Raw genomic sequence first — 13,587 nt, 5'->3', positions numbered from 1 at the left:
CTAATTTAAACCTAATTAGATATCTGCTTACCTCAGCACTATTTGGGTAGCGATTCGAATTACTCGCGGCTGACTTCCTAAGTCATTTTCTCTTCCGCTGACTGCATCCACTAAGAAGATGCGCCGAGTCAGAAGCCACTTGGCGGAGCTACTATCTTGTTATAAAACAGAAGAAAAAGATGGGATTTAAAAAAAAATCTTCAAATTATTCAAGATGGTTTTTAAGATGTTTGCTGAACAAATTTAAAACACAACATTAATATTTCAATGGCTTGAAAGAGTAAATGCTCTAAGCAATTCCGACATATTATCGTTTTTCTATCTCGCTTGAATGCCTTCTATTTGTTTGAACTTTTCATTACTTTGAATGCAAATTATCTGAAAAAACTCAGATTTTATAGCATGAGAAACAATAAAATTAATCTGTTCTCCTGGTACCAAAAAAAGATCAATTTGTTTGTAAAGTAAATCAAGGACAACTTGGAGAAAAGCCACAATTTACAGCTCCACTAAGTTTTTCAGCATATAGTTTTTCTTTTTTCATTCTGGAGGTTGAGCTAGGTTCTTGCGTATGACAGGCAAATGCTCTAATACTGAGCTACATCACCAGCTCTCTCAGGATATACTCTTAGCAATAGTATAATTTCTTTTCCTTGTGTGTGTGTGTGTACGTTTTGGTTTTGTTTGTTTGTTTGTTTTGGTATTTTTTTAGATAGGGTCTCACTATGTAGCTGGCCTTGAAATCTCTATGTAGCTCAGGCTGGCCTCAAACTAATGGTAATCCTCCTGCCTCAGCCTACTGGAGTGCTGGAATTAAAGGCATAAGCCACTATACCCAGCGTGTAGTAACACTACAATTTCTTAACAATAGGCCTGACATTGAAATTCGTAAAAATCCCTAAACATATCAGCAATCTCATGTAGAACAGTATTTAAAGTTATATAAAGAAAGAATTCATGGCCTCTCTTATAACTAGTGGTTTGTTAAATTATCATACTGGTTGATCTCAGCTCAGAGAAAGAATGACAGGTATGGATATCTTACCTTGGTTCACAAACATTTTATGGTGCTGAAGATTTAAGTTTAACACGGGTACAGCCCAAATATTTTGTTGTTGATTTTCATCAGTATATTCAAGGTAAATATCATAAAATACAGGAGTCGGAAAGTCAGTTAGGATCTTAGAAAGAGGAATCTCACACTGGAAAACAAAATTCAAAACAAAAGGATTACAACTGAAAATCAGAAAATATTTTTTTTATCTCTAATACTTTTTTAGTTTTGCAAAATAAACCATTTTGTTTACATGCATTTCTGTATAACTTCAAAACATGAATTTATAAATATGATTTTTATAAGGATCAAAAACAAACTAATAGTAAAGAACAATTTTGTTCTTGACCTTGGAGTTAATGGAAAAGATACCCCTTCATTTTTTGATATAAAGTGTATATGATTGTAAAGACACAGATACAGCTCTTGTTCTACGGGATGATGTTTCAGTTCTTTCTGTCGATACAGAACAGTGTATATGATTTGGCTGACTGCAGTGGAGCTCAGCTTATCTTCTGTTGTTCCCTGTGGCCTCCAGCTGTCCATTCACACTGATCTACTGCAGTTCTTAACTGTGCCATGCAGTCTCTCTTTTTGACATCACAAATGTGGGTTCTGCCTGGAATTTCATTCCCAACTGTGTTTTTCTGTGCAATTCATATTCATTATACAAGCCCAAGTATTATTCCATCTGTGAAGACTTTTTGTACTACCCTGGGAAATGGTATATTTTACATATTCATAGTACACTACTTACCACTTTCTTAGCAATTCTCTCTTTCGCTGTTTTGTCTACTGGGCTGTGAACCCTACATGAGTAGCGGCCAGATTCAGTGCAATATCAAGACTTTAAATCTAACCAAACATGGGCCCCAGAGTCACCTGAGGCAAGACAGTAAGTTTTTAATCTTGTTTTTTTTTTTTTTTAATCAATACCGGGGATCGAACTCACAACCGCCTGCTTGCAAGGCAGGTGCTTATGCTGCTGAGCTAAATCCCCAGCCTCCTAAATTTTTAATCTTACTGAACACCTTTTTCTCATCTGTGAAGCACAGATACTTAGTATCTTCATTATTTTATGGATCAAATGAGATAAAATATTAAGCATATAGTAGCAGATACTTAAATATAAATCTATCAGCTCATAGTAGACACAAAATAATATTTTTTAAAAACCAAACAAAACCACATAAAGGTCACATCTGACAAATGAAAGCAAACTTCTGGTTCATCGTAGAGAGTTTAGAAAATACAAGAAAACTAAACTCATCTCTAACCCAATCATCCAAAGAGAATCATTGTTGAAAATATTTTCTTTCAACCTGTATTCCATGCTAGTATTTTTCAATGTGGTTTTGTTCTATGTATATGTATATATATTTTAGCAAGGAGCAATTTTATAAACTACTGAATGTGTTTTAAATATTTAATGGCTCACAATATTCCTCTGTATGATACAGTAATTTCAAAACAAAAGGTGACAGCAAAAAGAATAAAGATATGGACAGAGAGAGGACAATATGAAGGAAGAGAAAAGCATGTGTATTTGTTATTAGTGGGTAGAGTAAAGAGGAAGTAACATTCATTAGTCACTAAAAATAAAGCAGTATTTTTAACTTTATCCCCACATGCTCCGAAGTTTTGATATTTTTAAAGATCTTTAAGATTAGAAGAAGGTAAAGAATTTTTTTATGAATTTCTAACATTATGGGATGTTTAAGATTCTAGGGCCTGGGGTTATACAGAGCAGTGGTGGAGCACATGTCTAGCATGTGTGAGGACCCTGAGTTTAAGTCCCAGCACTTTAAAAAGGAAAAAAGATTTCATAGATGAGGAGGTGGTTTCTTTATGTTCATTAAATTAACATTTTCAGTACCCAAATAATAAAAACTTAATAAAGTAACTTAGTACTGTTAAAAACATTTCTAACTTGAAAGTTTCACATATTATTCCAATTATTGCTGATGTGACATTTTCCAAAGACAAAGCTAAAATACAGAATGCATAACATAGTTCACACTTACACTTTGTTGATAGGTTGTTCCAAAAGAATAAGCAGCATTTAATCTTGCTTCTGTGTCTGGACAAAGCTACAGCAAAAAAACAAAAACAAACAAACAAAAATAGCCATAAATCTGTCTCACAAATATTTCTTTTGCCTAAGATTCACAGTTCTCTAGATCCCTAGAAGATAAACGTGCTAACGTAGCAAGGGCATGAAAAGTTAAGGGAGTATGTTGCTATAAATTAAAGCCATAACTTTAAAAAACACTTCTAAGAAACCCCAGTATAAAGCATCAGAAAGTATTTTATGGTATATAACTGATTTCGCAAGCAATGAGTCTTTCATTTGTTTTTGGCATAGGCAAAAATAAGGAAACCCTGGCAATTGTTTAGTTAGAATCACACTTACCTGTAAAACACCTCCTTCTAAAGTTTGCCATTTAAGAAAGTTTCCTCTTATGTCATAGGAAGCAGCGACAAACTTCAGTTTTGTATTCTGATCAAAGAAAAACAACAACGTTGAATATTCTGAGAATATTTCTATATTTTTATATTTCTATAAAGAAATTTTCATTTTTGACTAATTCTTTTTCAGTATTGACTGATTTTGGTTGCAATATTACATTCAACTATATTTTGAATCTAACTTAATCCATCTCTGTGATTAAATACATCTACACCATCAGGACTGGTTTTCTTAAATGAAAGTTACCATTGCAGAATTGAGTGTCAATACTAGTGACAGATAACCTCCTTTCAAGTCTTTGAATGGAGGGGGGTGGTGTGGAGAACGGGTTATTTCTTCATTCTAGAAAGTTAAAAAGTCAGAGGTGATGATTAGGACCTATGAAGCGCTGGGAAAAGCTACAGAAACTCAGTCGATCTCTCCAAGCACTTTGCAAACCTGTGAAGATATAGAAGGACAGAGAGTGCCTTGCATACTCTTCTCAGCTCCACAAGTACAACCTGCTATGACCAAATAATCCTTCAGAAGCATCCAAACACTCATGCAACACAGCAATGATCACACTGTCTAATTCCATTAAGTGGCTGATATTTCTATTTGTTCTTTTTTTATTTTTTTTTCCTATTTGTTTTAGTAACCAAAATTTTTAAATGGTCTTCATGAATTTAGAAGTGTGACTAGTAACTTTACTACTTTCTGAAGCTGCAAATCAAAATGTGGTTATCCTCTAATGTTAGAGTGACTTGTACCTGGTTTTGTCCTTTAAAACTGAAATTCATAGGAAGAGGTGTACTACTGAGTATCTGAGGTGCCATTCCTGATTCGTTTCCATAAAACAGCCATGGAAGATTCTGTCTCCTACAAACAATTATAATTGTTTTAATAAAAGTAAAGAAACATTTCTTAGCATTTGTGAAAATAACTACTGCATTTGGTCAAAATGACATTTCATTGATCAAAATGTCCTTACCAAAATGAAATGGAATGCACTGTGCTCATTCCAGTAGTGTTTTCAAAGATGATCTGAAACTGGCGACATGCATCCACAAGGGCAGAGTCATAAGAATGCATGTTCATCACACACATATTACCAAGAGCTTGGCAAGATGTTAAGTTGGCATACACCTAAGAAACCATGGCAAAAAAATATACTGCAACATTAATAGCTTAAACAAAAGTCAGTATGTCTCTCTTACTAATTCTTCTTTATTTATGTATATATTGTGTGTGTGTGCTTGAGACAGGGTCTCGCTATGCAGTTCAAGCTGGCTTGGAGCTCGCTTTGTAGCCCAGGCTGGTCTCGATCTTGCAACAATCCTCCTGTCTCAGCTTCCTGAGTGCTGGGATGATGCATGTGCACCACCACACCCAGCTAATACATTACACACTAATTCTTTTTTTACCCTTTTGCTTTTTAATACCTTTCCTCTAGCTTAAATAGAAAAGAAACTTTCCATATAGGAAGAAGAATAAGTACATTTTTAGTATAAATTTCAGGCTAAACTATAAAGACAAGCAACTAAAAGAGCTAAGTGAAAATTTATGGCATGCTATTTTATTTTAAAAACCTATTAAGTAGAATATTAATAATAGTAATGTATACAGTGATAGCTAACCCATTTTGTTTCAAGTAATTTGTTTTATGAATAACCAAAAGAAGATCATTTATTGAGTTTCCTTTTAATTTTCTTTCTGTTTTTCCTATGAGGAAAATGCAACTGCATTTTTAGTTAATCAAGTCAAAAACTTGACAGTGAACTTAGTCCTGTGGCACCCACTTCTACCTCATTAGTAAACACCGTTGGCTCGGTGTTCCAGCCAGCCAGAAGCCGAACCCTTCTCTCACTTCCCTCCCCTGCAGTTCTGCTTTCTCAGATTACTGTAATACGACCCAGTGGTCTCCCTGTTCTGTTCTCAGCCTAACAAAATCTATTCTTATGAGACAGGACTTACTTAAAAGCCTGAAGTTAGAGCATGTCTTCCTTTGTGCACAATCTTTCTGTCTCCCCAGGCCAGACGCTAGGTCCTCCCCAGAGGCCCTCCTGCCCGCTGACCTCTTCTCCCTACCTTCCTTGTTCATGCTGCCTCCGCCAGTCCAGCCTCCTTCCTGTTTCTGAAGCATGAACACACCACTAACTCCTGCTTTGTGACCTTTGCTAACTACTGTGGTCTCTTTTTTAGAATACTTTTCCCCAGCTACTTACATGACTCACTTGTGCTTCTTTTGGTCTTTGCTCAAATATCCTCCTGTCAGAGATTCCTGTTCTGATCACTGTATATAAAAGAGCACTCCCAACACCACTTTCTCTGCTCTTTACCCTGACTTACTGCCTTCACAGCATTCAGTACAAACTGATATTTATTTACATTACAACTCTACATGCAAAATTTTTCTTCTTCTGCGGTTATCTAAGCTGATTAAGAACAGGGTCAGGCACTGTAGCTATCAACAAAACTCACTAAATGACAAGTCAGTTTTTCCCAAATACTCAAATGTAGATGATTAAGCTTAGAGACATTTAATCTGTTTCTATTGAATGATATTTTCTATATGTATTCTCTTTTTTTGTCTTTTTCATTTTTATCAGTACCGGGGATCGAACTCACGACCGCCTGCTTGCAAGGCAGGTGCTTATACCGCTGAGCTAAACCCCCAGCCCCTATGTATTCTCTTTCAATCCACTATAAAGTGTCTATTCTTCTTAGAGAATATGACCAAGGAAATACATCCACTTAGAAAGCAAACTTTATCTGGATAAAAAATAACCATGATTCTTCAAAGCGACATAAAACATTTTTTTAAAATTCAAACTTACCCGACATGCAGCTGCTGCTGACTGCAAATACTGTGCAAACCATTCTGAAATGAAAGACATGCCCTGTAAATGAAAAGATAAAATTCAAATGAAGATTCTTTGAACTTATGCTGTTAGAAAGATACTGATATGTATATTGTTACGTGAAAATAAATAATGCTATTTTCTTAGTATTAATAAAGAAGTGAAATGAAGCAGGTGTCTATTGGAGATTAAAGAAAATGAAAAAAGACTGGTTGCAGTGTGCGATCCTTGCCTGTATCCCGGACCTTCTCCTCCAAAACAGGAAAGGAAGGAAGGGTGCTACTGGAAAAACTGGAGAAATCTAATGGGTATCAGATATTTCTATTGTATTATTTTAAATTTTTTGGATGTGATGCTAGGAAAATGCCCCTACTGCTAGGAAATTCGGTGAAGCATTTGGAGTAAACCTTCATCATGTATACAACTCATTTTCAAATAGTTCAGAACAAAAAATGTTTGTACATATATATGGATAAACAGGTTTTTCTTATGTTTTTAGCCATTGGCTTTAGGACCTCCTTAGATACCAAAATCCCAAATGTTTACATTCCTTCTCTAAAAAGGCATCATAAAGTAAAGTGGAGGAGAGAAAGTTTTTGCTTTCTTTGTCAAGATCCCAGATTCCAGTGGGAGGGACAGAAGGGAAGGCAATGTAAAAAGAATTAAGATGTATATATACGTGCACCAACTCCTCATAGTGAATGTAATTATTATCTACTGCCACCTTGTACTAATAAATAACAATTTCTTCAAAAGATCCCAAATTCCACCCTCACCGTTGCTAACTCTTACATACCTTCTAATCATTCCTACTTAATGATAATAGCTAATGGTGATAATTAACAACTAGATGAGAGTCTTCTGCCCAAGCTGTGCTGGTATACTTGACACTTTTAATGTCCATTAGTCACATAACCTTATTCTCTTAGGTTTGTGACTTTTACAGTTCCAATTCATCTGCTTCCTGCTTTACACCCAAACCTTGTTATTACCCAGCATCTACTGTGAAGGCTTGAGTCCTAGTTCTCAGTGTTCTCTCCTATAAAACAAGCTGGCTGGATATGAATAATCTGAATTTCTCCAATGCCCACCACGTATTCACACTGCAATGTAGCCAGTATTATGTCTCATCTATAGACAATAAACTGAAATTTAGAAGTGCTAAGCAACTTTCCCAAAGTCCAAAGATACAAAACTAATGACTGGAAAATCTGAGGTTCCAATGTATAATATATGATGCTCTTAACTGTATTAAACTACATACTTTAGGGGCTGGGGATTTAGCTCAGCGGCATAAGCGCCTGCCTTGTAGGCAGGCAGTCGTGAGTTCAATCCCTGGTACCGATAAAAAGGAAAAAGACCAAAAAAAAAAAACAAAAAAAAAAAAACAAAAAAATCTACATACTTTATAAGACCTGTAGAGGACATTACTTTCTGTAATTCATTGAGAAAGGAATAAGCCAACATATGGAATATGGTACTAATAAATTACAGGGCAGAATTGTTAGAATAATGTTTCTTACATTAAAAATTTGTTTTAAAGTGATTTACACATAATTGTTTCTCACAGTAGTATGAAATTAATTATCAAAGAAAGGGATGCAGAAAGATCCTTCATAATCAAACAAAAATGTGAAACATACTTACGGGCTCTCCCTGGCGTGCAGCTGAAATTACACGTGAAGAAGAACTCTCTAGGCTGCGGAAACATAATCCCCCTGCCTTCACAAATAAAATAAGGGGAAAATACCTCGTTTATGGAATACTACAAATGATTGAATTAAAATATATACTTTATCAATTTGATTATCCTTACTAAAATGTTAGGTTCTGAACATTCACAGGATCTGGTGGCATTAATGAATGTTGGTTCACATCGGACACATCTGTTCAACATAACAAAAATAATTTTTAACACATTAGTGAGTCACATTAAACTAATTTAATTAAGAACCTGTTTTCCTAAATACTAGATTAGAACAGATTCATTCAGATTTGCAATTACTTAAGCAAATACTAACACTGATTTAAATAGTTTTATATCATTCTTTGTGTTACAAGGTAACCTATAAACAAAATTGAAAGCCAATAGAAGACTATATTTAGAAATATAATAAATGAATACACTAAATACTAAAGATGATAAAGTCACTCAGTTAACAAAAGACACCAACAACTCAATATAAATTAACTTTAAGTAGCTATATCAAATATATTTTCCTTATCTGTTATACACAAAATAGCAGCATAAGCTGAAAAGAAGAGTGTATCTAACCTCTTCACCAAATCTACAAATAGCACTGTTCATCCTCTCTGTTCATTTTAGGAAAACACTTCATATTATCCTTTAAGGAAAGAGGACACTGGATGGGTGGTAACTCTGGTGGATTTATGTAGACATTTATTAAAAGCAAGATGACAATGTAAGACCATATTAATGAAGGCAGTCCCAGCAGTATTACTTACACGTTTCCTAAAGCATTGGCTGTTGTAAAAGACGTCTCATTTCCATCACAAAGCTCACACTTTGCTTGAGATAACAACGATCCATTAACATGTCTCTCCACTAAATGATTCAGAAGCAAAGACAAGGTGTAATTCAAGAAAACACATAAGCTTCATGTACTTAGAAAATATTTAATAAAATTCACTTGTAATTATTGTTATAATTCTCAAAACACATTACTTGCATACTCAAGCATCTCTAAGTGTAGAACAGTGAAGCCTTCTCTCCATTTCCAATAACAAAACACAGAAGAAACTAATTTTCCAAGGCATCACTAATAATGAATCAGTAACATTTTTTCCTCAAGTTTTCTTACCTTTTTCTTGTGATCCTGAAATAAGAATTTTCATAGATTGCTGTTAAGTTTCTATAACTTTCAATAATGTCTATAAAAGTTTTAAATTCACATTTTTTGTTTTTGTCTTTTTCGTTTTTATCGGTACCGGGGATCGAACTCATGACTGCCTGCTTTTAAGGCAGGTGCTTATGCCGCTGAGCTAAATCCCCAACCCCTAAATTCACATATTTTACACAGCATAATTTCGTTTTTAAATACAAAACAGAAATATTTTACATGTGTATAAGAATATTCACTAAAACATTTGTTAGAAAGCAGTATGAACAGCTACCAGTAAAATGGTGATATATGCATATTATGTATTACTGTAGGATAGATTAAAAAGAATGATGTAGACTTTGTATATGTATTGTTAGCTGAAGTAAGTTTGCAACAGAACAATATTTGGAATATGAAATACTAATTTATATTTCTTGTATAATAGTTATAATTTTTGTGGTTAACATGAATATCTTTATGACAAACTAGGAGGAAATATTTTTGGAAGGACATCCCCCCCCACCCCCAAATCAGAAACAATTACTTTGGGGTTAACAACCAAATTGGGAAAAATGATCAAGGAGGACTTTGAATGTATATACAATGTAAGGTTTTGGAGTGGGGCTACAAAATCTTTTTGACAAAAGTAAAGGTAAACTTGTTCCTCATATAATCATCTCCCTCAAGTGCAGTGCAACTCCACTTGAATATTTACTCAGGCCTTAGTCCTGAGAGTCTCCTCTTCACATAAAAAATAAAAACTGAACTGAGCATGGTGGTGCACATCTATAATACTAGCACTATTGGAGGCTGAGGCAGGAGAATCGTAAGTTTCAGTCTTATCTGGGCAAATTAGAGACCCTACCCTCAAAATAAAATATAATGAGGCCTGAGGATGTGGTTCTCAACATGAAAGTCCTGAGGTCAATCCCTGTACAGAACCAAAGATTGTATAAATAAAATTTGAAATAAATCGATGTACAAATCCTGCCAACTCTTTTGTCAGGACTTATTCAGAAGCTGGATTATTCTAATTCCACAATGAATACCACAGATCAAGCATCATATTTTATGACCTGGGCTTTTGTAACTGGTTTCTAACTGGTGTGCTGGTTCCATGTTCTATATAGAAGCCAGAGGAAGCTTTTTAAAACCTAACTAGGATCAGGCCACTTCTCTTCTTACTATCTACCAATGGCCTTCCGTCTCACACAGTGTCACTTCCAAGGCTCTCATCATGAGCCTTAAAGATCTGCTCAGCTCCATCAGCTCCATCAGCTTCCCCTTTCCTCTTCCTGGTACGTGCTGAACGCGCTACCATCATGGGATCTTGGCGTTCGGTATGACTTCTGCTTATCACGATCCTGTCATCACAGGGCTGTGTTCCACATTCCCGTCATGTTTTTGCTCAGCTGTCATCTTTCCAGAAGGTGTTCCATGATCATCCATGTAAATTCACTCCTACTGTCCCTCCTTTGCTCTACACTACGGAGAATTTCAAGCACATGACAGTAACCTCTAAATAGCAATACTATGTTTTTATAGCTGTCACCTAATCTCAAGGAGACACGCGGTGCCAGAGAAAGCAGCAAAACAAAAATACCCCCCCCAAATATTCTGCTTATGACCCCCGAAATTTCAAGAGTATCTGTAAAATTACAAGGTCAACAATGGCTAGAGTAATGGAATAGGAGTGGATTGCTATGTAAGATTTCTCAGGGGTTCTGATTCTTCCAGTGACTAACTGGCTTACACATGTAGCTGATACCAAGGATAAAAGTCATGAAGCATGAATAATAAATACCTGGTGGTATGGTTTCTCCAATATTCTCACCCCAAATGAAGAATGTATTTTTATTATTAAAGCCTGATTCTGTGTCCCTTAATAGCAAAGTTTTCTTCAATTCACATTTTTTTTTTAATTGCAAATGAAATATCATCTATCACATCTCTAAAGGACTATGTTTTTAAATAGGAAGGCTACTATGTTTGGATATTATTTTTGTATCTAGGAACTTTTACTCTTTCTAACTTTTAGTAGTGATTATTTTGAGTCTTGTCTTTTCTTTATGGCCCTTGGAATTGAATCCTGGGCCTTTACACTTAACTACACCCCCTGTTCCTGTAATTTTTAAAGACAGTCTAAGTAGCTAAGTTGTTTCAGCTGAGCTCAACCCTGCAGCCCTCCTGTTTCAGCCTCCTAGAATACTAGGATTACAGATGGTGCCACCATGCCCAGCTCCTTCAGATTTTCTAAATAATTCATCTGCAAACAGTAATTATATTTTTTTCTTTTTTAAAATGATTTTCCCTTTCCTTAAATGCAACAGTTTTCATCCATTTCCAGCCCCAAAATTAACAGGAATGGCTATAAATTTTCCCTGTTAAGTATTATGTTGGCTTTTGAGCTGAGGCACATACATTTTATCATATTATGCTAAGGAAGAATCCATCTAGTCCCTTTTCTAACTAGACAGAACATAGCTTCTACTTAATGCCTGCTGATGTCTTAAGCATCACTAAACTTTGCACTAAAATAATTATTAAAATTCTATTAAGTAATCACTAAACTATTTATATTAATGTTCTTTCGGGTTGGTTGGTTCAATGGTTTTTTGAGACAGGGTCTCATTCTCTAGCCCAGACTGGCTTCAAAATTTATGATCCTCATTCATCAGCCTCCCAAGTGCTGGGATCAGAGGTATGTTCAATCATGCCCAGCCTTAAATTAATGTTCTTTATGAGACACACATAAAAATTCATCACCATTATCTTATAAAGAAGTTAATTCTTACCTAAAATATGGCCAGTGGGACAGTAGCATTTCCCTTCTGCAGTTAAGCTACCAGGGCAAGAAATACAGTTCCAGCCATCTTCAGTAACACCTTTCTAAATTAAAAACATTTTTCTCCTTTTTAATTAATTTTTTTCTGACTTGATTGTATAAGTTCAAACAGCCATAACAGTATGCAATTTGCAATATATATTCAAGCACATCACATGTATATGAATCTCAGAAAAATTCCTTGGATAGCCAATTCACACTTTATACTACAAAGTAAAATGGCAAGTTTATTACTATTGTCCTAATTGTCAATAAAAGATAAACTCAGTAATAATTCTTTGTTCCTCAGCTCAGATGGAGTCTTACTTTCATAATTAATACTGTCATTCAATTTTTCCATTTATAAATATAAAATGCAAAAATAATCAACAGGATTGAACCAATAAAGAATCAATTAGGCTTACAAGTTCTAAAATAGTTAATTTTTAAAAGTTGAAGTACATTAACTTTTATAAATTAAATTCTGACTCAAAATGGGTAAATTATCATGCTATATAAATTAAAATCAATTTTCAAATATTGTGAGACTAGTTTGTTTTATCCATTAATGATCTGTGGTGGTAAAGGTTTTTGGCAAACTTCTACAACATTTCAATTCATAGTTATTTTATGGCTTAGGAAAAATAGGGACAATAATATGGTAATTATAAATACATGTGACCAAAAGTAATAGAGAACAATGGTAAAAACAGAATAATGCCACAAATTATTTTAAATTGAAGTACGCTTATATTTGGCACTATACTTATTTAGGATTACTTAACCACTAAAATAGCTTAAATAATGTCACGGAAAATGAAGGCTGCCCTGTCACCACTTTTAAAAGCAGCTTTTTGTCATCAGTGAGTCAGTTATTACCAACAATTTCAATATAACGTAAATATCAAAATGATAAGCAGACCCATATACAAATAGCTTTAAATTAGGACAACTCATAAGTTTAATTTTAATTCCTAGATTTAATTTTTTTAAACTATGATAATGAGAATGAATATTGCTATAAAAAATCAAACTCACAAAGAAACTCCCAATTATCCAAAAGGATTGAAAAAATTGAGAAATTATTCTACATGGCTACTATTAATTTATTTCCCCAAAATGATATAATAAAATGGCTAACAAAATATGGAGACATTATTTAACTATTTATTGACCCAACTGGCATTACATGAACTTTATTTTTTGTTTTGTTTTGAGACAGTGTCTCACTGTGTAGTTCAGACTAGCTCTGAACTCAAAGTAATCCTCCTGCCTCAGCCACCTGAAGGCTGGAATTATGGGCATGTGCCACTATGCTCAGCTTACATGAATTTATTTTACTTTAGGTATCATCACAAACATAGATCATCATATAACCTACTATTCATATATATCCTTGATTGCTAGTATATGTATTATTCATCTTTCTTTATAAATGAGTTATTCTGTGAGTTAAAGTAAAAATACAAATTTCCACAGATTTGTACACTTTTTAAAGTTTCAGACTTAAAAAGCTTTTTCCAAGTTTGCATAAAATTCCACCAATTTCCCAAAAT

At 34.4% G+C, this 13,587-nt stretch overlaps 1 protein-coding gene across 1 annotated transcript in view; it reads right to left on the bottom strand.

Moving 5' to 3' along the window:
• Tmem67 (transmembrane protein 67) overlaps positions 1-13,587 on the bottom strand; it is a 39,685-nt gene that overhangs the window by 24,034 nt on the left and 2,064 nt on the right. Inside the window, exons 3-13 of the mRNA XM_003479952.5 lie at positions 12,003-12,096; positions 8,831-8,930; positions 8,181-8,250; positions 8,012-8,086; positions 6,341-6,403; positions 4,495-4,649; positions 4,274-4,382; positions 3,468-3,554; positions 3,079-3,144; positions 1,046-1,202; positions 32-155 (exon numbers count right to left, since the gene is read on the bottom strand). Coding sequence (XP_003480000.1) covers positions 32-155; positions 1,046-1,202; positions 3,079-3,144; positions 3,468-3,554; positions 4,274-4,382; positions 4,495-4,649; positions 6,341-6,403; positions 8,012-8,086; positions 8,181-8,250; positions 8,831-8,930; positions 12,003-12,096 — 1,100 coding nt within the window. The remainder of the gene's footprint in view (positions 1-31; positions 156-1,045; positions 1,203-3,078; positions 3,145-3,467; positions 3,555-4,273; positions 4,383-4,494; positions 4,650-6,340; positions 6,404-8,011; positions 8,087-8,180; positions 8,251-8,830; positions 8,931-12,002; positions 12,097-13,587) is intronic.

This window comes from Cavia porcellus, unplaced genomic scaffold, assembly GCF_034190915.1.
Source record: "Cavia porcellus strain 051 isolate PalLab524CR breed Dunkin Hartley unplaced genomic scaffold, mCavPor4.1 scaffold_10, whole genome shotgun sequence".
In the NCBI taxonomy this organism is placed as follows: Eukaryota; Metazoa; Chordata; class Mammalia; order Rodentia; family Caviidae; genus Cavia; species Cavia porcellus.
Note: the sequence above shows the minus strand (reverse complement) of the source record. Positions and strands in the feature narration are given on the sequence as shown.